We start from the raw sequence: 27,102 nt of genomic DNA on the forward strand, positions 1-27,102 counted from the left end.
CAAACTGTCAAATGTCAGTGAAGTGAAATGTATGCGGACAGCGGAACGCTAATGAAAGTGATTTCTGTTTTCACAGTTTGAAATAAAATAGAATATTTCGTGTACTACAAATATAAAAAAATGACGAGCACATCTTCCTATAACAATGATAAAGTGGTGCAAGGGGAGGTCGAATATCCAGCCTGTGACCCGGCCTCAGGAGCTTTCTTCCAACCCGATTACAAAAAGTAAGTGCATTAATCTAATTAATAATGTACTATTATAATCGAAGATAAATATTGCAACAAAATACATAAACATAAGCCTATAAGCTACGCAAAATTTATTTATCTTTATTATTGATAATATCTAAATGCTCTTATTAATCTTGTTTTATTTTTTAAGGAATGAGGACCTAAAATTAATGTTAGATGGTTCTAAAGATTCTCTTAAATTAGAGGCAATGAAAAGAATAATTGGGATGATTGCCAAAGGAAGAGATGCCTCTGACTTGTAAGTATAATATATAACATACAAATAATTCTGTTTTAATATTCTTACTATAACATTTTTTAATTTTATTTTAAAACAGAATTATTTCGTGCTTTGTGTGCTTTGTTCTGCATATAGAAGAGTACACAGAAAGAACTTTGACTGAGAAAGGAATTGTAAATAATTAATTCCTTCGAGTGGTGTTGTAACCCATACCAACTGTATTCACAGTCATACTCTGTTCCACCGCACCACAACAATATCAATTATATACTAACAGTAACATTATTTCTAAATAATATTTTTTTATATATTTACAAATATTATGTTTTTTACAATATTTAGGTTTCCAGCTGTGGTGAAGAATGTAGTATCAAAAAATATTGAAGTAAAGAAACTAGTGTATGTTTATCTTGTTCGCTATGCTGAGGAACAACAAGACCTAGCCCTCTTGTCAATCAGTACATTCCAAAGAGCTTTAAAGGTTTGAATCTTTATTTTAATATAAAAATCACCTTGTGGATAACTTACAGTGTTTATAAAGCTAAAGCTTTATTCTGGTAAGATAGAAATTTTCAAAGTAAAATCACAATATGTAAAATATTTCTGTCTTCCATACTAATAATATTCAACCCTATGGGAGATATCTTTTCATAAAAAGATTATACTAAGCTTAGAATAAGTTATTGGATATAATTATATATTACAGGATCTTTTTTTTCCTTTAATGTAGACAACATAAAAACTTTAACAGTGAGTGAGTAACAGTGAGATTTGATCCCTAAAAATTTCTAAATAAGTATTTTTAAAAATGTTAAAAAATATTTTAAGGTTATTGCTTATATTGCATTAAGTAAAATTATAAATAATTATAGTTGGAGTATCTTGACACTTGGTTCTTCTCGACTTTCCTCCTGAATTTGATATATTCTGTGTTGAGTAATGAAACTCAACACCACCCACCATCTTGTTATCTATTTTCTAAATTAAAATTGATGTTTTTAGGATCCAAATCAACTTATTAGAGCCAGTGCTCTCAGAGTTTTATCCTCCATCAGAGTACCAATGATAGTGCCTATAGTAATGCTGGCTATTAGAGATTCAGCAAGTGACATGAGCCCCTATGTGAGGAAAACTGCGGCTCACGCCATACCTAAGTTGTATAGGTAAGATTAAATTAAATATACTTTTTTGTGCAAGTAATGAGATTAGTCAAATATTAAGATTGTTACTTTTTAATTAGAATTGAAATTTTTTTGTCTTATATTAGAGTAAAAAAATTGGCAACGGTGTGGTGCAAGCATGCAACTGTAAACAAAATGGTTGTGGATTCGATTCCCACTTAGAAGAATGAAATATTTAATATTAAAATGAATTAAAATTGTTTTCAGTCTTGATCCAGATCAAAAGGAAGAATTAGTGGCAATTATAGATAAACTTCTATCCGACAAAGCTCCGCTAGTTGTAGGATCTGCCGCGATGGCCTTTAATGAAGTGTGTGGAGACAGAATGAGTTTGATACATAGAAGCTATAGGTATGTACTGATTAAGCTGCGCGTTCATTAAAATAAAGTATGTCAAGTTAAAATATGAACAATATTTAATTTTAATTTTAATAGTTATTATTACTTTTTTACATTATTATTCCAAACTTACAATTATTATTGATTTTTTGGTATTGAGTTGTGAATATCTTTTTAGACATGATGTTAATATAAAAAATATAGTAATTCCATGTAAATGGAACAAGTAAAAAAAAATGTTTCATTTGGCAGTTTCATATATTTTTTATAGTTTAGTTAAAAATTTGAAATTTTGCCTTGTTTTAATAATAATATGGAATATGATGTCAAAAATATAGAAATTCGTATTTTATGTCTAATTATTTGTTTATTTTTAGGAAACTATGTGCTCTTCTTGCTGATGTAGATGAATGGGGACAGTTGACATTGTTAAATGTTCTAACTGTGTATGCTAAGACATGCTTCCCCGACCCTAATGTTGGTGATGTGAGTATATTTTTTTTATACTATCTTTAAATATTAAATTATAGCGTATTTTTTGTTTATTGTTTTGCAGGGTGTGCTTGAATATTTAAGGTAAGATAACTATAATTGAAATTATTAAATGTAAGAATTATTAAATGAATATTAATAGGTTGAAATAAAAATATTGTATTAAATAATTATATCATTTATCTAATTTGAATTAAATCCGGTTGGTTGTGGGTTCGATTCCCAATCGAAGAAATGAAATATTTATTTAAATTTATATTATCATATCTGGTGTCGAGGCAAAGCGCGGCGCGTTGAATTCTGCCACTCAACACGCAACGCCTCTAAAATTTGTCGAAAAGTGAGGAACAGAGTGTCTTAACACTAGGTTCCTTCTGCTTAATCTGCTGTGTGCGGGATACAGCGTGAAGCTGACTTTATTCATATACATAGTTTTTTAATCCACCAGGGCTATTCAAGTGATAGTGAGAAACCGTTCTACGACACTGACAGTGACGGTAGTGACACAAAACACTCTCCCAGCTCTCCAACGGTGGAGCCAGATCTTCGTCTCCTACTGCGCGCCTCTAAACCTTTGTTGCAAAGTAGGAACGCTGGTGTTGTGATGGCCGTCGCTCAGTTGTTCTATCATTGTGCACCTAGTAAGTGACTATTTTATATAAAAAAAATGGTATATGCTATTTTTTTCACATTTTCATCATTCATTCGCTCATTGTGCCCAAACCACGTCTTTATTTTCACTGTAGCATATTTGTTAGTATCTGCCATTTTGTATAGCTCTTCATTGCGGATTTGGTCATCTAAACTGACTACTATGAAGAGTCTCTCATATCTCGACAACATTCGTCATCCTTTACTTTATGCTCAATAAAATAGAACAATAAAATAGCTTGTCCATTACAACTGACATTATCTTTTTTGGTATAAAAAGATAATAATCTGAAAAACAGATATGTACCCAGTATGCTATTGTTTTATAATGTGAGAAGAAAATAATATAATATAATTATTTATTAAAATGCGATGAGTGATGAGTGTCTTAACATTATATTTTCTCTGTCTCGGAAATAAAAGAAGCCATTAAAAAAATATTTCAATTTTGTTTTGACATACTGTGTTAAAATTATATATTTCTTTTCCAGTTCAAGAACTTCCTCCGGTAGCCAAGGCCATGGTGCGTTTGCTCCGCGCCCCTATCGAAGTGCAGAGTGTAGTGCTAAACTCTATAGCTTCACTTACAGTCACTAGATGGGTATGCTAAAACAAAATAGTTTTATTCATTTATATATTGGAGGTTTTTTAGATTTGTTAAGTACCTCACATTATCTCACCTTTAAAAAATAGTTAATAGGTTTATAATTACCTATGTGGCAAAGCCCTAAAGATGGTTTATGTAAAGCTTTGATAATATATAGAATTTTTATATTTTTATTCATTTCAGTCACTCTTCGAGCCATTTCTCAAGTCGTTTTTCGTAAGGAACTCTGATTCTACTCACATAAAACTACTAAAATTAGAGATCCTTACTAATTTAGCAACAGAAGCAAGTGCCCCTGTTGTTTTACGCGAATATCAAACCTACGTTACTTCGAGCGATAAGGCATTTGTGGCTGCCACCATACAAGCTATAGGAAGACTTGCTGTGGCCATACAGAGTGAGACTGAAACATGTCTAAATGGACTATTACATTTGCTGTCTAGTAAAGATGGTGAGAAACTTGGATTTATTTTGATTTATTAAGAGTTTTTTTAACTGTTGTTGAAGTTACACAGTTAACGGAATTAATTGAAATATTTTTTTAAGTCTTATTATTTTTAAACACTAGCAAATATGGGGTGATTATTGCTTTATTATTAATTATCAAAAAAAAATTTTTTTGCATTTTTTTTCCTTATCTGACGGTGGCAGATGATGAGGTATTTGTAGCTGCCATCATACAATAATTTTTTTTTTTTCATTTTTTAATTATTTCAGAATGGGTGGTATGCGAAGCGGTGGTTGTGGTGAAGCGAGTGGTCGGTGGGGGCGCTTCTTCAGCTCGAGCTGCCGTTTCTAGAGCTGCTAAATTGTTACGTTCTGATAGGTAATCATATAGCCTGTTTCATATACATACATGTATTATGTTTTCATGTAGCTTTCAGTAACGGGCTTTTTTTGGTTTACGGTGTATTTCGCAGATATCAGGGTCGGCAGAGCGAACCGATTTCGTGCCTGCGGTACGGCTGGCCTATATATTTTTACATACATTTCTTTTTTAACAGACTAGCAGGTAATGCCCGAGCGGCTGCAGTCTGGTTAGTGGCGGAACACGGAGCTAAACACCCTCGAGCCGCCGCCATTTTGGCCCATATGGCGTCTAATTTTGCTGATCAGGTGAGATTAAAGAGTTAATTTAACGAGTCCTTTTCGTATTTGTAAAATTTTTGATAAGAATGAGGCTTTTCCTAATTTATTTATAATAAAGTTGTCCTGTCATAGACTAAGTTAAGTATAGTTAATTTGGTATAGCGTCATGTTATATGAAAAAATATTGTAAATACAAAGATTGGTAAGTCATTTTTTGTCTCCATTCATAATTTTATACAGGATTAATTTTCTGGCCTACCGAATGTTTACTAAATTGACATGACACTTTTAGGCTGTTTTTTTACCTTCATGCTGTAACAGGGTAGGCAGAGGGAGCCTAGTGTTAAGACACTCCATTCCCCACTTTACTGTGCTTTACCTAATTAGGAGAGGAAATGATAATATAAAATATATTGTTTTCTTGAACGGGAATCCAACCGGCAACCTGACGCGTTTACAGTCACACGCTAGTGTCACTGCGCTATGCCTGCCCTTTCACTATGATCTAAATTACGTATATAACACATTAAATTAAATTCCAAAAAAATCTTATACACTTCCATGACTTCACAGGACGAACTAGTAAAACTCCAGCTCCTCTCCCTAGCAATAAAGCTCTCAGTGACCCAACCGGACACTATCCCGATGTGCCACTACGTCCTCTCCCTAGCCCGCTACGACGCGAGCTACGACGTGCGTGACCGCGCTCGCATGCTACGCCGCTTCGTAGACCCCACGGAGGGTGGCCTGCTACAGAGTTACGCCAGACTGGTGTTCTGTCCGGACAAGCCTAAGCCGTGTGTGCAGAGTAATTTTAAAGGTAATTATGTAATTTTTGTATAGACCGTCGTGGCGCAGGGACACAAGCGTGTGACTGTAACGTGACGGTGAGTTCGATCCCCACTCGAGGAAATGAATTATTATTTATTAATATTTTTATTTCTTTGCTCTGGCACCTAAGCAAAAGCCCAGCGTTGAGTTTCGCTACTCAATGGAGTGTCTTAACACAAGGTTCTTTCTGCCCACCCTGCTGTGTTACAGCGTGAAGCTGATGTATTTTTTTGCGACACACTATAATATGTAAAGATATGCTATGGGTTGAAGTTAAGCTTGTTATTTCTTGCTGTAAAATCACTCACTCAATCTCCTTTTTTTAAATTTCAGATCGCGACCAATACACAGTGGGTTCGTTATCGCAATACATAGGGACGGCGGCGGCGGGTTACCGTCCGCTACCGGTCGCGCCGCGCGAGACGGCCGATGCGGCCGCACGCGATTCCGCGCCCGCACCCGCGCCTGTTGCCGAGGTTACTAAGGTGTGTACAGTGCGGTTGGGCCGAGTGAGTGATGAGTTGTGGCCGCTAGAAACTTTGGTTATCTGGCAGGAATTAAAAGTTAGATGGAGGCCCGACTACTAGCGAAACTTTACTAACATTTATTTAAAAACTAAGAAGGCCGTTGTGGCGCAGGGACATAAGGGTGTGAATGTAACGCGACAGTTATGAGTTCGATCCCCACTCGAGGGAATTAATTATTATTTATTAATATTTTCATTTCTTCGCCCTGGCACCAAGACAAAAGTTCCGCCACTAAACATACAACGCCTCGAAAAATTCGGTGTAAAATGGGGATCGGAGTGTCTTAACCCCATATTGCTTCTGCCTACCCTTCTATATGCGGGATACAGCGTGAAGCTGATTATATTTATTTTTTAATTTAAAATCTTATAAAGCTACTACCTAGGCCAGTCGTCACGACTGGTTTCTCTAACTTTTCTTTTCAATTTAATACATTTTAAACTTTATAAAATATGCACTAAACAAAGTTTTCCTTACAGAATAATAAGAGCTTCTATTCTGAACCTGATAGTAATGGTTCGGGAACGTCCTCGTCATCATCGTCAGGCTCCAGCAGTTCTGAAGAATCTTCTGATGAGTGAGTTTTCCCTTATTTTTGATTAATAGTTTAAAAATCAAATCTTATTGTTCCTAGTTCGATAACCACGCAAAAATGATAGTATTGACACAATTTATATTTTACCACATTTTATATGCATACTAGCAAACCGAATGCAACAAAAAAAAAGATAATAATATTTAGGTATTTTTGTAAAAAAAAGAATAATTGTAAGAATATTAATTCTAAACTTATGATACTTATTTTATTTAGACTTTATAGTACATAAATTCTGTTTATTTCTGTTTATTTCTCTAATTTTCTATTTTTTTTTAAAGGGAAGAAGAGGTCAACGACATTGAAAAGAAACATGAGAAACAAAAACAAACCAACAATTACAAGTAAGATTTTTTTAAAATTTAATAAAATGAGATAACTATTTTTTAGTTTTATAGGGAACATAGTGAAATGATATCTATCTTCTTAACACCACCCGATTATTCAGATATTGCGTGATAGTGGCGTGAGGGCTTTGAAAGGGCTTGCGTATTTATTATTATTAGTACATGCTTCCATTACTTTAAAGCTATCGAGTGGCTACTGTGCCTAACTTTACTAAAGTCTGTATTTTCTCCCTTCTGCCATTCTTTAAAAGACGTGGCGATCGATTTATATATTTATTTTTAGGTCGTCCAATTCGGGAACATCGGATTCTGAAACTGACAGTGAATCTTCCTCCGGCTCAGAGAATCAGTCGAGTTCAGAAAGCAGTGAGGAAGAAAAAGAAACTAAGGAAGTAGAGAAAAAGGTATTCAGACGCAAATTATTATTTTTTATAGAAGATAGAAAAAGGTACTTTTGTATAATAACAGAAAGTTTGTTATTCGAAAGGAGAAGGTCTTTTTCGATAGAAGTTAATTAGATTGACATATTTTTTTTGTTCTTTTTTATGTTTTGCATTTCGCATAAATGCATGACTAGTAATAGAATAGAATAAGTAACATACTAATAGAATAAGTAACATACTATTATCAGTTCATTTTTAATTTTTCCTTTGTTTATTTTTTTTAAGAGAGCAGAATGTTGACTGACAATATCAACAGCATTTTTTATAATTTTTTATAAATATAATCATTTTCTTAAATGAGGTGTATTATTTCATTTGAAGCCACGTGACGCAACACTCTCTGCTGAAGGTACAAAGAAACACTTTAGTATTTTTAAAATTCCTATACACATTTCAGGAACAACCCAAACAAGAAACAAAAGAAAAAGAAAAGAAAAAAGAGAATACAAACGAAAAATCAAACTTAGAACTACTTCTAGAATTAGATGAAATGGCCAATTCTCTACCCACTATGACACCAACTTGCGGAGGGCTTCTCTCTCCACCACCAGCTATACCTAATATAGGAGATAGTAAGTTATAAATAATTATATTTCTATTACAGTTTTAATAGTTGGCCGCCTTGAAATTAGATTAAATTAGATAGTTAAATCGTAACTGCAACATGAATATTAATACTTAAAAGTCAGCTTCACGCTATATTCCGCGCAATGCGTGATAGGCAAAGGGAACCCTACTGTTAAGGCACAACGTCCTCCACTTTGCGCCGAATTCTGGATGTATTGCATGTTGCGTGGCGGAATTCTACGTCGCGCTTTGCCTTCGACACCAGAGAAAGAAATTAAAAAATATTATTATTTTTTTTTTCTTTCTTTTCAATTTCTATCCATTTACGATCAGCCAATAAGCTATTATTAAATTTTATATATATCTGGATTGACTTTTGGAGATGAACCCATCCTGTGATGCGTCATCTCATTTCACAGTTATGCTTCTTTAAATTGAAGCAAGTCTGGATCGCCTTAGTCGGTGTATGTTTTCATCTATATCGATCAGTGACCTTGCAAGTTCATTTCTATGATGTTCCAATCTCATTTTATATGTGATACACGATATATTTATCTGTTCCTTGACAGTAGGCATTTCAAGATATTCGTGGACTTCTGTATTTCTTATGAACCATGGAGCACTAGCAATTATTTTTAAGGCTTTATTTTGGAAGCGTTGAAGTATTTCTATATTGGAGTGGCTTGCTGATCCCCAGAGTTCAATGCCGTAAGTCCAAATAGGTTTTATAATAGTTTTATAAATTAACATCTTATTTTCTAATTTGAGTGAAGACTGTCTCCCTATTAGCCAGTACATATCCCCAAGTTTGCGATTTGCCTGTTCTCTTTTTGCCTTGATATGGTCTTTCCATGTGAGCCTCCTGTCCAGATACATTCCCAGGTACTTGACTGTTTTTTGTTGAGGTAAAATCATGTCATTTAGTTTCACTGGTGGGCAGTCTCCTCTTTTAAGTGTGAATGTCACATGTATAGACTTAGCAGCACTTGCTTTTATTCTCCACTTTTTGAACCAAGTTGCGACTTTATCTAGGTGTTCTTGTAATTTTGCAGACGCTATGTTTGGATCTTTGTGACTTGAGAGTAGTGCCGTATCATCAGCGTAAGTAGCAGTTAAAGTATCATCGGAATAAGGGAGGTCAGCAGTGTAGACTGTATATAATACCGGACCCAGCACTGATCCCTGCGGGACTCCAGCTTCTATGCGGCAGATAGATGATAAGCTTTCCTCGACCCTGACTTGGAACATGCGGCCCTGAAGGTAGGATTTTAGGATCATATACATATTGTTGGGCAGGCATATTTTTAGTTTGCATAATAATCCTTTATGCCACACACGATCGAAAGCCTATTGTACGTCGATGAATGCGGCAGAGCAGTATTCCTTTTTCTCCAAGGTTTGGCGGATAGTGTGAGCAATTCGATGAATCTGTTCTACCATACCATGGCTCACTCGGAATCCGAACTGGTGATTTGGTATTATTTTATGCTCTTCCAGTATCGGATTTATTCGTTGCAGGAGAAGTTTCTCCAATAATTTTGATATTACAGGAAGGAGGCTTATAGGTCTGTATGAAGTGACTTCTGTCGTAGGCTTTCCTGGTTTTGCAACCATGTTTATAGTTGATATTTTCCACAATGATGGGAAATATTGTAACCTTAGCACAGAATTGAATATAATTGTAAGGAGGACTATGCCCTTTTTGGGGAGTTGTTTCAAAACTTCTGCTGTAATCAGGTCAAATCCTGGCGCCTTCTTTGTTTTTAATCCTAGTATAGATCTTTTCACTTCCACAGCTGTTATTCGCTTTACAGGTTACTTGTTGTTTATCAGTCGTCAGGATGTCATCAATTTCTCTTTCTGTGTCCATGAGATCAGGTTCATGAGGTGTAAAAGTCTTTTTTAGAAAATTAGCAAATAACTCTGCCTTTTCGAAAGGCTGTCTCGACCAATCACCATTTGGTTTTCTTAGTGGAGGAATGTGATCTTTAGGTCTTTTCAGTGATTTCGTCATCTTCCAGAGAGAGTAATCATCCGCTTGGTGTGGAGATAGAGTCTGTAGTTTATCCTGGAGAGTTTGATTTTCGTTTTCTACAGCCAGCCAGCATCTGTTTTAATTCTTTTTGCTCTTTGTTTAGTTCCCTTTTATACCTGTGATTTCTGCTTGTTTGCCATTTCCGTCTAAGTCTCCTTTTTTTGGCTATCTTTTCTTTGATCTTTACAGCCATGCCGCCTTCTGTATTAAGTTCGTGGCATACAGCGTGACGCTTTCGATATCTTCCTCTGTTTTAAGCCGTATGGATAGATTGATATGTACATCAATATATTCTCGGAAGGCGTCCCAATCAGTCTTATTGTTGTACAATGTATCTGGCGCCTCCTTCCAGATAATGGTAGTACTGAGACTGCAGATCATCGGTGTATGGTCAGAAGTTCCATCCAGACAAGATTCCATCCTAGTGTAGAGCTCTGACATTCCCTTACAGACAAAGAAGTCAATAAGATCAGGAGTTTTATTGGGATCAGTCGGCCAGTAGGTTGGCTCTCCAGTAGAGAGGACAGCGAGGGAAAGTTTATCTATAGCTTTTTTCAACTCTCGGCCTCGTGTTGTAGTAAGTCTAGAGCTCCAATAGATGTTCTTTGCGTTCCAGTCACCTCCAGTGATGAATCTTTTTCCAAGTTTGCAGAAAAAGTCTGTATACATTTGTTCATCAATCCTATGTCGAGGTGGACAATATACAGCAGCAACAGTAAGCGCTCCCTGCCAGTCATCTATTGCTACTGCTATGGCTTGGAGATGCGGGAATTGGAGGTTGAGCAATACATGTTGTTTAATACATTCTCTGATAATTATTGCAGCACCACCGTGCGACGTTCCATCGGGATGATTAGAATAATATACTGTAAATCCATTAATCTTAACCACTCTTTCCTCTGTCAGATGTGTCTCGGAGATTAGTAAGATGTCAATTTTATTATGAATTAGGAACAATTCTACTTCTAGCCTATTAGGAGCAAGGCCATTGATGTTCCATGTAGCGATCCTCAGAGTTTTCATTTTTGCTGGCGGGCTATTAGTGTAGTGAGCAATCCTAATAAAGTGCCCATTTGTTGTATTAATATGTCTATCTTTTCAGATTGTTTCATAATAATTTGTTCTAGTGAACTTGTTGACTGAGGCTGTACATCCTCTGTTTTCTTTAAATGGTGTCGGGTAGCTGAAGAATATGTCATTTTCTTTTTAAAGCTAGATATGCTGTTATCATCTTGAACTTCGCTATAGTTTTGCATCCGAGTATGGAGCGGAGGGAACTCTTTCACATCTGGTGGAATGGGTGACTTATTAGTTCTTTGTGTAACTAACTGTTTTTTATTTACAGGGCGGTAATTTTTTCTTGCTCTGATTTCTTTGTAGACTTGGCAGCCCTTATAATTGGCTGGATGATCGCCAAAGCAAAGTGTGCAGGTAGCAGGTGTATTTCTATCTTTTTTAGGACAATCCGTAGTTTTATGTCCTTCCGCACATTTGACACACCGATAGGGATGCATACAATTGTTTTTCGTATGTCCATATTGTTGGCATCTGGTGCACTGAGGGATGTCGTTAGATTTCCTCGGATCTTTAATCTTGACTCTGGTATGATAAATGAATTCAATATTTTTTATATCTGGGTTGTTAGGGCTGGGTTCAATATTTACAAAAAACATATTCAATGGTTTTTTTATTCTTTTTTGATATTGTACATACTATTTCTCCTCTAACTCTGTTGCCAGTCTTTTCTATCTCTTCGATTATGGCTGTTTTAGGTGTAGTGTGGTGCAAGTTCTTAACTACGATTCTATAACACTTCTTTTCTTTTTGTGTGAATGTATGGCCTATAAGGCCATTTTTTCGAATGTGGTCCATTAGGTCCTTATAGATTTCAGTTGATAGTGTTACGATTCTTAGTTGATCCCTATTGATAATTTTGTATGAGTAAGTTCCACTGGGTACAGCTTTATTTAGGAGATCAGTTAGATTAGAAAGATCTTCTACACCATAGAGGATGATTGGTGGTGGTTTATGAACCCTTTTAGAAGGAGCTATTTGATTTTGTTCTCTAGAATCTTCATCAGTTAGATCTATCGGGAGTCCACTAAATTTGTTTGAAGTGCTGGTAATGTGTCTTTTTGTGTTTGATGGGCTGTTAGTTTGTCTTTTTCTTTTAGAGTTTCGCTGAGTTGGTGACCTTTGCCATACAGGATGGCAAGGTTTAGCGTTATTGTCAGTAGCAATTGCCTCTGATAGAGGATTTCCTTTGTGACATACTGGGCTTCCTAGTGAAGAAGATCTAGGTCTTTGAGTAAATAGACTTGGATGGAATGCCTGTTGTACATATTTTTTAGTATTGCTTCCAGTAGCATATACTGACGCAGAGGCCTGGTCGCTCGCTCCTGTGCAGTCTTCGGTAACCAATTTCACACTTGCAAGCGCCGAGGGCTAGCCGGATCGCATGACAAAACAACATCTTTTTCGTTCATAATTCATAGAAAAGAGATGGGAGATACTAGCGGCACTTTCCCAAGGTACCGCAGTCACTCTTTTTGAGAGGATTTAATCTCCCAAGGTTTGTGATGAACCAAAGACAGGTTAGTTGACCGCCGCCCGTTGCTCGGCGTCGCTACTCATTTTGCACCACCCGGGGGGCACGTGTAGGGTGGGCCTAGGAATAGGTGGTAAATCCTACGGACGCGAGTAGCTCTACCCCCCATAAAAAAATAAATTTAAATAAATATTTCATCCCTTTGAGTGGGGATTGAAAACAACAAATCGCGTTTACAATCACACTTTGTGCCCCAGGGCCATGACTTATGTTACATTACTATTATTACTTTATCTTTCATATATTATGTATTTAATCTAAATAATAAATCTATGATAATCACACAGCGGACACTATAACACCAGTGGGTCCCTGCCTAGTCCCGCCCACCCTCTCAGAGGCGATATCACGTGTACGGTCAGGGGGTCTCTCAGCGACGCAGCGCTGGACGCGCGCGCCACATCTGTTCTCAAGATCTATGTGCGCCATAGAACTGGCGTTCACTAATCACACGCAGAAGGATGTTGATAATGTTAGGGTTAATAAGAAGGTAGTAATGGATACATTTTCTTATATTATTTTCGTTAAGTAATTGAAAAATATATTTTTTTCAGTCACTCGTTCATTCATTCATGTGATCTTCTGCTAATAGTAAGAATGCACACTTGTTCTTACGTCTATGTGCGCAGTAAAACTAGCGTTCATTAATCGCAAAAGAATGTTATTATTCGTTGAGTTAATAATTACATTACGTAATAGGTACTAAATAGTGCAATAAAACCAATCTTTCGCTCATTTGTTCATTCACTCACTCATTATTAATAATATTCAAGTCTTTAGCAAATATTTGTTAGTAAAATTTTTTGGGACTTTAAATTTATTTTTTTAAAGACTATTCAATTGTGAGCACGATCCACTTGCACCTACATGGGTACACATACACACATTCAAAATAAAAATTATAAGAAAAAAAATCAAACCACCTAATAAATAATATGAAAATAGCACAATTAGAAACCATACCACATATTTTTTTAAAAATATTTCTATACATTTCTCTTATTAATATACAGTAATAAATGATACTTTAATATACGTAATATTAAAATATTTACACTAATTTTGTCCACATTTCAGACTCTAACAGGCACTCGCACTATACACGACTTCGCGCCCATACCCCGCCTGGGCCCCGGGGCGACCGCCACCACCACACTGGGAGTGGACTTCGCGGATTCCATACAGCCCATCGAATTTACAGTTATAAGTTCACTTGGTATGTAGAACTTATATATTTTCTTTTATTTTTCTATACTAATATTGTAGATCGTAAACATATCGACGTTTTTGACAAATTATCTTTTTTTTTTAGTTTAAATGCACTCCTAGTACGCTATTAAAATATATATGAATATAAAATTATTATATAATTAGGTTTCAGAAGTGAAATATCAAAAGAAAACTATACAACACTAATGTTACAAATACAATCTTATTTATTATAAATCAAAATAATTATAAACTGAAGTTTAAATAACTAGAAACTTATATAAAACACCATCAACATTCGAAAACACATATAGGTATTTACTCAGTGTTAATTATAGCAGCTCTTTTAACCAATTCACATTATTTATTAATTAAAACATTTAAATTACTTTATAACTTGCTAATAATTATCTATTAACAACCTAGTAACAAATCACATCGACTACAACACGTGTAACCTCAAGTATATGAGGGCCAAATATGTCCTCCCGCTTAAATTAGTAACTTAATAACAAAATGAAAAGAGCGGGAGCGGAAGACATTGACAGTGACATTGACACATTGCAGTACTATATTTGACAGTTGACATTTGTAGCACAGAAGTCTCCTAAGTCGGCCATTCTGACCCTGCGTCGTCCCCGACGTAGCTGATCCAGTTGCCTGATCACATGCTGGTGCATCCCGATTAGCCCCAAAGTCATCGGCGTCGTTTCATGGCTGTATTGATGAAAATTCTACAGTAGTACCATATTAGCTGTCTTCATCATCTAAAATTTTAAGTTTATAAATGTCTAAACATTACAACATAAACGGATAGGCAATCAAAATGTACAGACAAAAGATATAAAAATAAAAAGTTTTGAGAGCTCTCATTTTTAACCCTGTAAAATCTTCATATCCAAGTATGTTCAGTCCGGTGCAGCAAACTCCGGAACCTGTGAACAGAACAGTCAGAAGGCGTCCCCTCTGTCTGCCAGGACCAAACGTCCACATAGACGTCACATGGTCCACAATGACCAAACGTTCACATAGACGTCACATGGTCCACAATGACCAAACGTTCACATAGTCGTCACATGGTCCACAATGACCAAACGTTCACATAGACGTCACATGGTCCACAATGACCAAACGTTCACATAGACGTCACATGGTCCACAATGACCAAACGTTCACATAGACGTCACATGGTCCACAATGACCAAACGTCAGCAAGGACCAAATGTCCACCTTGACCAAATATCCACAATGACCAAACGTCCACATGGGCGTCACATGGTCCACAAGGCCATAATGTCAGCAAGGACCACATGTCCACCTTGACCAAATATCCACAAGAACCAAACGTCCACATGGGCGTCACATGGTCCACAAGGACCAAACGTCCACATGAATGTCACATGGTCCACAAGGCCGTAATGTCAGCAAGGACCAAACATCCTTCAGAGCCAAACGCTCTTCACAAAATCTTTCAGGGCCACACTCCCGTCAAAATTTCTCAGGCCATATGCCTCATCAGACCTAACGTCTGTTACAAATCAAAGTCAAAACATCCAACCCAACCCCATGTCTGTGCCCAAAGGGACCACACATCCAATTGAACTCAATAAACAAACTGCCACATTACACCAGTATTGTACACTAAGCCCCACCTTGGTTGTCACACAAAAATTAAACAATTAGAAAAAGAATTAATGGAGGAAGAGAAAAAATAAAATGTCAGTCTGTATGTATGTAAACATGTAATGATTTAGAAAGAAATTGTGCTAGACAACAAAGCAAGAATTAGTGCAATACAGTTAAAATAACTTGTCAATGAAAAAGGCAGTACAAATTTCCAGTCACTAATCCCCATGCCATTGTACCATGTTAGAGCTCCTCAAGTGGTTTAACTACCACCACTCAATAATTAATTGCCTCAGTCTTATAGAAGCTCGGCCTAACCTGACCTCTATTTATAATTCAACCAACATGTTCAATTTCTGTAAGTAATAAACATATTCGAAATTTTATGGGAAAATCGATTTTTTTGTTTGAGTATTAATAGTAACTGAATCCCATCATAACGCATTATCAACACGTCATCAACATATTCTAAAACATGACCACATTCAATATGTGTTTACATAAAATATGACAACATTCAACACATGTTTACATAAAATATTCATAACCACCACCACCACCAAATTGTCCGTGTGTGATCATCAATCAAAGGGAGAAGATAGCATCCTCCGACATTCAACCCTTTCAGTGCCCCACAATCAACACATATACACACTTTGGATTGCACCCTCCAACATACATACTACTCATACACTCTTCAAGATAGCTGACAATTTCATATACTTTAAGCTTTTCCCCACCCCATAGGGAAGATAAGCATTTTCCCATATTTACCGTTGTTTGCACATTTAATGGCACCAGCGACCGAATAATGTGAAAATTTATTTATTATGTACATAAGAGAATCCAGCTAATAACTTAAGTGGTACATTAATGTGTTGCCAAACGCTGAATGTGCTGACAGACACTTCAATACAGACACACACTTCAGACACACTTCACACTTCAGACCAGGACAGACACTTCAATAGACATTCCTAGGCATTGTTTACTCCTCACTATTTAAGTTGTCTGAAATTGTCTCCTATATCATAAACGATAAATTATTATTTACTATAAACATTCTTCTGGTTTCAATTTCCCATTTTAATTTGTTTAAAATAATTCAAACTCCTTAACCTCATAATAGTAGTACACTGAAATCTTTTGCTACAATAATCTCTCCCGCTAATTACTTATATAGCCATTAATAGAGATAAGTCTAAATATTGTATCCTCAGTAATATACTCGTAAGTACTAGTAGTATAATGAACTTGATGTAATCGATAATCCTATTTGTGAAACTGAAATTGTGTCTATGTATGTTATGGCTTTTAATTCACTTCCTACTATTTGTAAAACAAATTTTATTTTAGGAAATTTACATTTTTGTCAATCATTAGGTAATAACTGATGGGTGTTTATTTATTCAAATCTACTAAATTGCATGTTAATTGTAATAACAATGATTTCAATGTAACTTTATTTGACACTGGAATTTTAACTTTGAAGCTGAATTTATTTACTCAGAATATTACCTACAACATATGTTACAGATGTAATTAATTAATTATTAATATTTAGTCTCCATATACATTCTACCATTAGGCATGAAAATATTACATTTGGTTTTATTAACATAAAATTTATAATTTTTGTATTTACTTGTTATGTAAAATTTATTAGTTCAATTAATCCAACAATTAAATTAAATTCTACTCATTCTGATTTCAATCTTATAGCAGACAATTGTTGCAATTGCACATAAATTAAAAATATTAATAATCCTAATTTGTTTAATTTAATAAATCCTAAGTTATATACAAGGTTTGCACCCTTATCTGCAGCATTGCATCACTTCAATACTATGTATGCATTAATAAGTCATTAGTATAAAACATAGTTAGTCTACCTGAAACTCTCCTAACAGCCACACATTTTTCTATATCCACTGTGACTCAATTCTATTTGTTTTATGATTGAGACTAATTAATATGTTTTAAATTATTACCAAATCTCTTTTTAATTGATTAAATCTTTTTTTTTAAAAACAACTTTAAGCCAAATGTACATAACAGCACACACATTCTACATACAATAACATCAGCATCTGTAATAGCTAGAACAGGCATGCAAGATCTCGGAACACCTATCAAGTCAGTTCCAAGTGAGAACTCATCAATAGCCAAAAGGGCACAAAACCATTTCCTGCCAACAAAGTAACAGTATTACTCACCCTCCAAGTGAGAGCTCATCAATAGCCAAGGAAACAAAACCATTTCCTTCCAACAAAGTAACAGTATTACTCACCTTCCAAGTGAGAGCTCATCAATAGCCAAGGAAACAAAACCATTTCCTTCCAACAAAGTAACAGTATTACTCACCCTCCAAGTGAGAGCTCATCAATAGCCAAGGAAACAAAACCATTTCCTTCCAACAAAGTAACAGTATTACTCACCCTCCAAGTGAGAGCTCATCAATAGCCAAGGAAACAAAACCATTTCCTTCCAACAAAGTAACAGTATTACTCACTCTCTAAGGTACAGTTTATTGGTTCTTCCTCACACAACAAACATTTCAGAACAAACAAAGGTTACAAGTCATACTGCTACCATTCCTAGGTTTCCTTATCCAATGTTACTCACACCCCTTCACCAATAACATTGTTCCAAACAATAAAATTGTTCCAATCTAAAAGAATTGTGTAACGGACGCCCAATTATTAAGCTATGAATCTCTTGTCTATCTTTTTTTTTTTAGTCACTATTATTTATGCTCAACTGGCAAGCTCGAAACGCCATATATCAAGAATTCAATTCAATTCACTAAGCCCTATATACATTGACAAGAATCATCTCAAGGCAAACTGGCACTCGTCTCTCCTCTAGCACACTAAGCACAACCACAGGACTCTTCAGAATCAGCCTGCATGAAACATCAACCACCTATGATCACCAGTAATCACTCACTCACTCATTCAACCATGAACATCACCCTTAAGGCGCCCAGAGTCATGTGATAAACATTCTGAATCATTCCAGTTATTAGTACTTCTAACCCTCTCCACCTCCTCACACTATAGTTCAATATTATTGATAACAGAGTCAGTTTGATATAAAATAGTTTTGTATTATTCAACTATTTAAAGAATTTATTGCATCAGAAAGATTACGGGCTAACTTGGTAACCCCTGAAGTACACTGAGAAGGTGATGAGGTATCAGAGGCCATACTTTCAGATAATGCACCTTTGGGAAAAGTATCAAATCTAACAGTTAATCATTTAAATTTGTTTTTAACAAACTAGCATGACAGGTTGAATTATGAGAAGAAATATTATTTTGTGTACCTCTTTCAAGTTTGTCTAATCTCCAAAGAAATGCATTGTAATGCTCACCAGTAGAGGCACTCAGATACCTGGAGACACACAGAAACGCGTCGCGCATTGCAAGCAGAAGCGCGCATACACGTGCGGGGACGCGTCGCTCATCAGTATCAGAGGCGCGCAGACACGCTCGGGAACCGCATCGAGAACAGTAGCGCGCAGATACGCGCGGGGACCGCATCGCGAGCAGTGGCGCGCAGATATGCGCGGGGACCGCATCGCGAGCAGTGGCCCTCCGGAACTTATTGCGCATCGCGAGCAGTCTCGCAGACGCATCGCACATTGCGAGCAGAGGGTGTGCAGACGCACCAAGATGCGCAGGAATGCGTCGCACATCGCGAGCTGAGGGCGTGTAGAGGCACACCAAGACGCCCAGGTAAGCGTCGCACATCGCGAGCTGAGCGCGTGCAGAGGCACACCAAGACGCGCAGGAAAGCGTCGCGCATCGCGAGCTGAGGTCGTGCAGAGGCACACCAAGACGCTCAGGTAAGCGTCGCGCATCGCGAGCTGAGGGTGTGCAGAGGCACTCCAAGACGCGAAGGAAAGCGTCGCGCATCGCGAGCTGAGGTCGTGCAGAGGCACACCAAGACGCTCAGGTAAGCGTCGCGCATCGCGAGCTGAGGGCGTGCAGAGGCACACCAAGACGCGAAGGAAAGCGTCGCGCATCGCGAGCTGAGGTCGTGCAGAGGCACACCAAGACGCTCAGGTAAGCGTCGCGCATCGCGAGCTGAGGGCGTGCAGAGGCACACCAAGACGCTCAGGTAAGCGTCGCGCATCGCGAGCTGAGGGCGTGCAGAGGCACACCAAGACGCGCAGGAAAGCGTCGCGCATCGCGAGCTGAGGTCGTGCAGAGGCACACCAAGACGCTCAGGTAAGCGTTGCACATCGCCAGCAGAGGTACACAGAGACGCGCGGGGACGCGTCACTTGTCGTGGGAGCAGGAGCACCTCATAGCGGTACGGCGGCGGCATGAATGTCCTGCAACAGCACCATGAAAGCACCAGCGCGAGCGCTCGAGTCCCATAACATGGCTTTCAAATGACTTAACCTAACTCGCTAACCGCGACCACGTGTCGTGTCCGGTCGACGTGATTTGTTTTGTGATTTACTTCCAGCATCACCCATATTTAACACTGTATTTCTATATAGGCAATAAATAATTTAAGAAAAGAGAAATGATGAAACTGGTGTTTTATTTGCTTTCATAAAAATAACAAAATTATAAGGTACAACGATCTGGCCTGATGGGCTTAGATAGGTATCCCACTTCTGAAATTAGGTTTCAGAAGTGAAATATCAAAAGAAAACTATACAACACTAATGTTACAAATACAATCTTATTTATTATAAATCAAAATAATTATAAACTGAAGTTTAAATAACTAGAAACTTATATAAAACACCATCAACATTCGAAAACACATATAGGTATTATAGTTTTATGGTTAAGTTATTATGCAAAACTATTATTAAGGCTTGAAATAATAAGTCCACGATATTTGAACACAAATAGAGTTTATTCAAACACAATACAATAACTTGGATAACGAATTAGCGTGAAGCGCGAAAGGGGCGTGCGTTCGGTGTCGCGGTAGCTATGCGGACTGGTCACCGGCGTACGCGCAGCGCTCGCCGCGTGAGTCTTGCGACAGAAAGTGGGTCAAACGTTCAAGGTCGCGATGACCACTACACTACCCCCCCGCTGAGACCGAAGGTTACGGAGGGCGATAGTAATCGGGGAACCTGACTATCCTGCCGCTTCTCGTCCTCTTCACTGCAGCTTCCGAGCCAGGAGTTGCAACTGGTGTGATAGCAGCATGCTTTTGAAGAATGTCTTCTGCTTCTAACCCGTCTTTGGCTATATAGGCTGGTTTGACGCGGTCAATGGAAACAGTGACCGTCCTGTTGCGCAGAGCCAACTTGAGAGTCTTCTCCTTCCTCTCTAGCACCTTGTAGGGTCCAGTATACGGGGGTTCCAGCGAGTGTCGACTAGCATCTTGCCGAAGAAAAACATATTCTGCCGTGGCCAGCTCCTTGGGTATGTAAAATGTTTTATTTTGATGTCTACTTGCAGGTTTTGGCGCCAGACGCGCCATATGGAGACGAAGACGAGATGTAAAATCTGTCAAATCTAGGGTCTGGTCATTGGCTGGCACGAAAAACTCTCCAGGAAGTCGGAGTGGCTCGCCGTAGACAAGTTCTGCTGCAGACGACCCTAGGTCTTCCTTCCAGGCGCTTCGAATTCCTAATAATACCAGGGGAAGTACCTCTGTCCAGCTGGTGGTTGAGTGACACATGATGGCAGCTTTCAACTGACGGTGAAGACGCTCCACCATGCCGTTGCAAGCAGGGTGATATGCCGTGGTAGGTCGATGCTGTGTACCCAAGATGGTGGTCAGAGTACGAAATAGCTCGCACTCAAACTGCCGCCCTCTGTCAGTGGTGATTTTGTGAGGACAGCCGAAGCGGGATACCCAGCCAGCGATGAAAGCGCGGGCACAGGATTCGGCGGTGATGTCGACGAGTGGGTACGCCTCAGGCCATCGCGTAAACCGGTCGATTGCAGTGAGGCAATACCTGAAACCATAAGAAAACGGTAACGGGCCCACAATATCTATGTGGACGTGGGAGAAACGGTCGGAAGGAGTCTGGAAAGTGGAAGTAGGAGAATGGGTATGGCGGGAAATTTTGGAAATTTGGCAATCTGTGCATTTCTTTGCCCAATCTCGGCAGTCTTTCCTTATTCCAGGCCACACGAACCGCTGTGTTATCAGTTTGACAGTTGCCTTAATCCCTGGGTGGCTTAACCGATGTAATGCATCGAAAATTGATTTTCGGAACTCAGCTGTCAAGTACGGTCGTGGCTGGTGCGAAACATCACAGTAGATGCTACTATTCCAATCAGTGGTTTTTATTTTCATTAGTTTGAGTCCTGTAGTCTGATCTTTAAGAAGTTCTTGCAGTTCTGGATCCTTGTCCTGAGATTGTGCAAGATTCTCATAGTCTATTGATACTGATACGGCTTCTATTCTTGACAGGGCATCCGCAACTACGTTTTCCTTGCCCGCCACGTAGCGTATATCAGTGGTAAATTGTGATATAAAATCTAAGTAACGAAACTGACGTGGCGAGCATTTCTCCCGGTTATGCTGGAAAACATATGTCAACGGCCTGTGATCGGTATAAACTGTGAATGTACGAGCCTCTACCATATGTCTAAAGTGACGAATAGCGTCATAAATGGCCAGCAGCTCCCGGTCGTAAGGGCTGTATTTCTTCTGGGCACTTGACAAACGCCGCGAGAAAAAAGCTAACGGCTTCCACGAGCCGCCGGTACGTTGTTGTAGCGCCGCACCAATCGAGGTGTCAGAAGCATCTGTGTACATTGCTAACTCTGCATCTGCAATTGGATGAGCTAATAAAGTAGCATTAGCCAGACTTAACTTGCATTTGCTGAAGGCATCTTCCATTTCAGCTGTTAATGTAACATTTTGCGAAGATTTCGTCTTTGGTCCGGAAAGAAGTATATTCAACGGTGCTTGAACTTCTGCTGCACCAGGTATAAAACGACGGTAAAAGTTGTACATGCCGAGGAATCGACGCAACTCTTTCACCGTATTAGGAATCGGAAAGTCCTTTATAGCCTGTACCTTATCTGCGAGAGGACGAATGCCGTCCGCTGACACTTCATGTCCGAGGAAAATTATTTGTGACTTGCCGAACTCGCACTTGGCGGTGTTAACGAGCATTCCATATTCTGCCAGGCGCTTGAACAATTGTTGCAGGTGACTATAATGCTGACTTTCTGACTCGGAGAAAATCAGGATATCGTCTAGGAATCCGTAGCAGAATGGCAAACCTCGAAGAACTTCATCGATAAAGCGTTGGAAGGACTGCGCCGCGTTTCTTAACCCGAAGGTCATAAAAGGAAACTCGAACAGTCCGAACGGAGTGGTGATCGCTGTCTTCTCGATGTCCGCGGGATTCACTGGAATTTGGTTGTACGCCTTTACTAAATCAACCTTTGAGTACACCTTGCTGCCGGCTAGTTGATGTGCGAAGTCTTGGATGTGTCTGATGGGATACTTATCCGGTATCGTCCTTGAGTTCAAAGCCCTGTAATCCCCGCAAGGTCTCCAACCGTTCTCCTTCTTGGGAACCAGGTGTAGGGGTGATGCCCAGGCACTGTCAGATCTACGTGCCGTACCATTCATCAGCATATCCTCAAATTCTTTTTGAGCAATTTTCAGCTTGTCTGGCGGAAGTCGACGTGGGCGGGACGATACAGGTGGTCCAGGAGTTGTGCGTATATGGTGAGTAGTATTATGTTTTACCTCACTTTGAGTCCCTGCAGGTCGAGTGATGTCAGGATACTCACGAAGTAGCTGGTGATACTTGCTTTCACCCGACACTGCCTTGACTGAAGCGACCTCGGCTGCTTTTTCTCCTGCTGGACGAGCCAGCGTAGACAGTAAGGTAAGGCCGTCTACTAAGCGGTGGTTCCTCAGATCTACAAGCAGGTTATAAAATTTGAGAAAATCAGCACCTATAATTGGCTTTGTTATATCAGCTACGACAAACCTCCACCGATATGTGCGTCGCAGGCCAATGCTCAATTGCAGATGTACCCAGCCGTAAGTAGCTATCTGCGATCCGTTTGCAGCAAACAGGTCATAGTTCACCCTGGCGCGTGTTTCACGAAGAGCTCGAAGTGGATATACACAAAGATCAGATCCTGTATCTACAAGAAAACACATTTTAGTTACATTATCAGTAACAAATAAGCGGCCAGGTGCGTTGTGGCAGTCGTTCGCCGCTACTTCCGGCTGCCGTTGGCGTTTAACGCCGATGCCGTTCGGTAAGTACACGGCGTTGTACATCTGCTGGCCCGTTCACCAAATCTACTGTGGTACCAGCAGAAGCCGTCCACTCGTGGCCTTGATTTAGATCGGTTGCGATTTGAATGATTAGCGCTTCGACATCTACTACGGGAATGAGAACGATTTAACCGACCTGTTAAAGAAGCTACCTGCCGCGTCAGCTCGTCAATGCGTTGAACCATGTCACTCATGCTGCTGCTAGAACCTGGATCCACTCTTGAGACTACTGGTGTGGGAGGTGCAATCTCATAGACCCTATCAGCCAGTTCTGCCACTTCCTCTAAGGAACCTGTCTGCGCCGCAATCACCGTCTGAATACTATGAGGTAACCTATTTGACCACAGCGTCCGTAAAAATGTGTCCGGTATTGATTTGCCAGCTAATGTCCGTAAATGCCGTAAAAATTGCGATGGTTTACGGTCTCCTAATTCCTCATGGTCCAATAATTGCTTCACTTTCTTTTCTTGTGACTGGGATAAACGGTTTATTAATTCTATTTTTAGCTTCTCATATTTGCCAGTTGAGGGTGGATCGGTAATGACGTCTTTCACTTCCGCGGCAAATTGTTGGTCTAATTGTGCAACAACGTGGTAGAATTTCGTCGAATCCGATGTAATTCCCGATATAATAAATTGCCCTTCGATCTGAGCGAACCACAGCGCAGGTTCTTGAGCCCAAAATGGAGGTATCTTCAAACCGATTTTGCACACTTGGCTTCCGCCGCCATTATCATTAGCTTCGTTCGCCATCTTTTAAATACGCGACGCGCACACGTGTTCTTTACGGGGTCACCAATATAGTTTTATGGTTAAGTTATTATGCAAAACTATTATTAAGGCTTGAAATAATAAGTCCACGATATTTGAACACAAATAGAGTTTATTCAAACACAATACAATAACTTGGATAACGAATTAGCGTGAAGCGCGAAAGGGGCGTGCGTTCGGTGTCGCGGTAGCTATGCGGACTGGTCACCGGCGTACGCGCAGCGCTCGCCGCGTGAGTCTTGCGACAGAAAGTGGGTCAAACGTTCAAGGTCGCGATGACCACTACAGTATTTACTCAGTGTTAATTATAGCAGCTCTTTTAACCAATTCACATTATTTATTAATTAAAACATTTAAATTACTTTATAACTTGCTAATAATTATCTATTAACAACCTAGTAACAAATCACATCGACTACAACACGTGTAACCTCAAGTATATGAGGGCCAAATATGTCCTCCCGCTTAAATTAGTAACTTAATAACAAAATGAAAAGAGCGGGAGCGGAAGACATTGACAGTGACATTGACACATTGCAGTACTATATTTGACAGTTGACATTTGTAGCACAGAAGTCTCCTAAGTATATATATTTGTGTAAAGTTTTGACTTTGGCAGTTAGTAATCCGTTGATATGTAATTATTAGACATTAAAGATTTTATTGATTTTTTTTGTATCATGTACAATACTAACTGTATATCGTTTTTATATTTAGAAATATTTTAATAAATAACTACTTTCTTTATTAGGTGAAGTCCCAGTAACAGTGACTCCCCCGGTCGGGGAATTAATGCGCGCCGTCACTATGTCGGAAACGCGTTTTGATACGGAACAGAGGAAACTCAGGGGGATGACCGAGGTAAATATTACTAGTAATATAACAAACATATATTACTAGAAATATACATAATATTTTTTGGGTTCACGCTGTATCCTTCATATAGCAAGATAAATGGAGAAAATCTGTAAAGACCCTCCGTTTTCGTTTTCTGTGTGAATTCAAGGCATTGCGTGTTGGCGCAATTTGTTATTTTCTAAATAACAAAAATATTCTTAAGTTATTCTTTTTTATTTTTACAGTGTAGCAAAAATGCAAATAAATTAGACGATGAACAAGCTGTATCCAAGCGTGTGTTTGAAACTGCCAATTTAGCCGCCATTACGACATCTGGAAACTTTCTCAGGTAATATAAAATAAATAATTGTACTTTATAAGCTGTATATACATGAAGAACAAGACATGAAACATTACTTAAATAAATATCATACATTTACTTCATTATTTAGAACTACATTATTTATTGATATTATACTCCACTCCTTGTTGTGTGGCGTAATTCATGGAGGGCTAATTGTAAAAATGCTTATCATTTACTTTTATTATTATTTAAAATAAAAATAAAAGATATTTATTTTATTTACAACAGATTCGCTGGCAGAATGATGTCCTCACAAGATCTGGTTTTATTATCTGTGAAAATAGAAGAAAATGGCGTCACAGTGACAGCTAACTGTCCCAACATGGCGGTAGCGTCGTTACTCGCCAATCAAATCGCACAAGCTTTTATTAATAAAGATTAAATTAAATAGAAAAGTAAATCTATATCATTATAATAATAAAGATTTTATATACGAATATAATAATAATATAGGAATATATAAATATATATTCACAATCAAGATAATATCAATATGTCGTTAACACGAATATTATGCTTATAGCTGTTTTGAAGTAATGATTCGATCATTTAATTTATTACGTACATAAAGAAAATATGTTAACTAAATAAAATTTATTTTTCTTATTACAAAATACTGACTCATTAAAAAAAGAAACTAAGCAATGTAAATAAATGAGAAAATATTTACACACTGTGGTTGTACACTGTAATTTCTACACTATTAACTGCGTAGTGATTGTAAACGACAGTTGTGGGTTCGATTCCCACTCAGGGTAAAGTGTTATTTTCAGATCCTCGCTCTGGTATCAAGATTAAGTGCGGCGTTAATTTCCGCTACTCAACACGCAATGTCTCGAAATTTGGATGGGATACAGCAAAAATTAAGCAATTAAGCTAAAAAAATGGAGAACAATGGAATATGTCCCTTAGCTCGCTTTCAAAAAATAATAAACTTCCTTATCATAATAATAGTATAAGCACTGTTTTTTTTATATAAAGCTTTTAGAACTAAAGTATATGTTATATAATAAATAATATAATATTATTGTAGTTTTCTTTAATATATATTTTTAAAACAACCGATGGTCATGATCATACGATTTCATATTGAAAAAGCTTTCAAATATTTATATATTATACAGGGGCACAAGTGCGACTGGAAACGCTAAAGGATGTCTTCGGCGGAAAATGGGGAACGGAGTATCTTAACACTAGGTTCCCTCTGCCTACCCTGCTACATGTGGGATACAATGTGAAGCTGGTTAAATTTTTTTAATGACTTAAGTT

The 27,102-nt window shown here is 38.1% G+C and overlaps 1 protein-coding gene and 1 long non-coding RNA gene across 2 annotated transcripts; one reads left to right on the top strand and one right to left on the bottom strand.

Moving 5' to 3' along the window:
- Positions 1-26,860, top strand: rb (adaptor related protein complex 3 subunit ruby). The gene is made up of 22 exons (XM_085185039.1): positions 1-227; positions 385-492; positions 817-955; positions 1,477-1,637; positions 1,863-2,006; positions 2,372-2,480; positions 2,935-3,127; positions 3,629-3,738; positions 3,928-4,195; positions 4,462-4,570; positions 4,749-4,860; positions 5,407-5,653; positions 5,998-6,149; positions 6,671-6,768; positions 7,068-7,130; positions 7,417-7,537; positions 7,974-8,148; positions 13,074-13,276; positions 13,864-14,002; positions 25,384-25,493; positions 25,715-25,818; positions 26,062-26,860. Exons 1-22 carry the CDS (start codon positions 121-123, stop codon positions 26,213-26,215), a joined length of 3,126 nt encoding a protein of 1,041 aa, XP_085041165.1. The 5' UTR covers positions 1-120; the 3' UTR covers positions 26,216-26,860.
- Positions 14,199-16,861, bottom strand: LOC146539706 (uncharacterized). Its single transcript, XR_014877967.1, has 2 exons — positions 15,314-16,861; positions 14,199-15,225 (listed from the first exon to the last, which is right to left on the bottom strand). It is a non-coding gene; the product is annotated as an uncharacterized LOC146539706 (long non-coding RNA).
- Positions 26,861-27,102: the final 242 nt, after the last annotated feature.

Source organism: Heliconius melpomene, chromosome 4 (genome assembly GCF_056956725.1).
Source record: "Heliconius melpomene rosina isolate 202511_hmr_F chromosome 4, ASM5695672v1, whole genome shotgun sequence".
Classification (NCBI taxonomy): domain Eukaryota; kingdom Metazoa; phylum Arthropoda; class Insecta; order Lepidoptera; family Nymphalidae; genus Heliconius; species Heliconius melpomene.

Excerpts from the sequence above, each read along its gene's own strand:
- rb (XM_085185039.1), top strand. The coding sequence starts at position 121 with ATGACGAGCACATCTTCCTATAACAATGATAAAGTGGTGCAAGGGGAG. Across the intron at positions 6,150-6,670 it reads CTGTTGCCGAGGTTACTAAG|AATAATAAGAGCTTCTATTC; the intron begins GTGTGTACAGTG and ends TTTTCCTTACAG. Across the intron at positions 14,003-25,383 it reads TACAGTTATAAGTTCACTTG|GTGAAGTCCCAGTAACAGTG; the intron begins GTATGTAGAACT and ends TTTCTTTATTAG.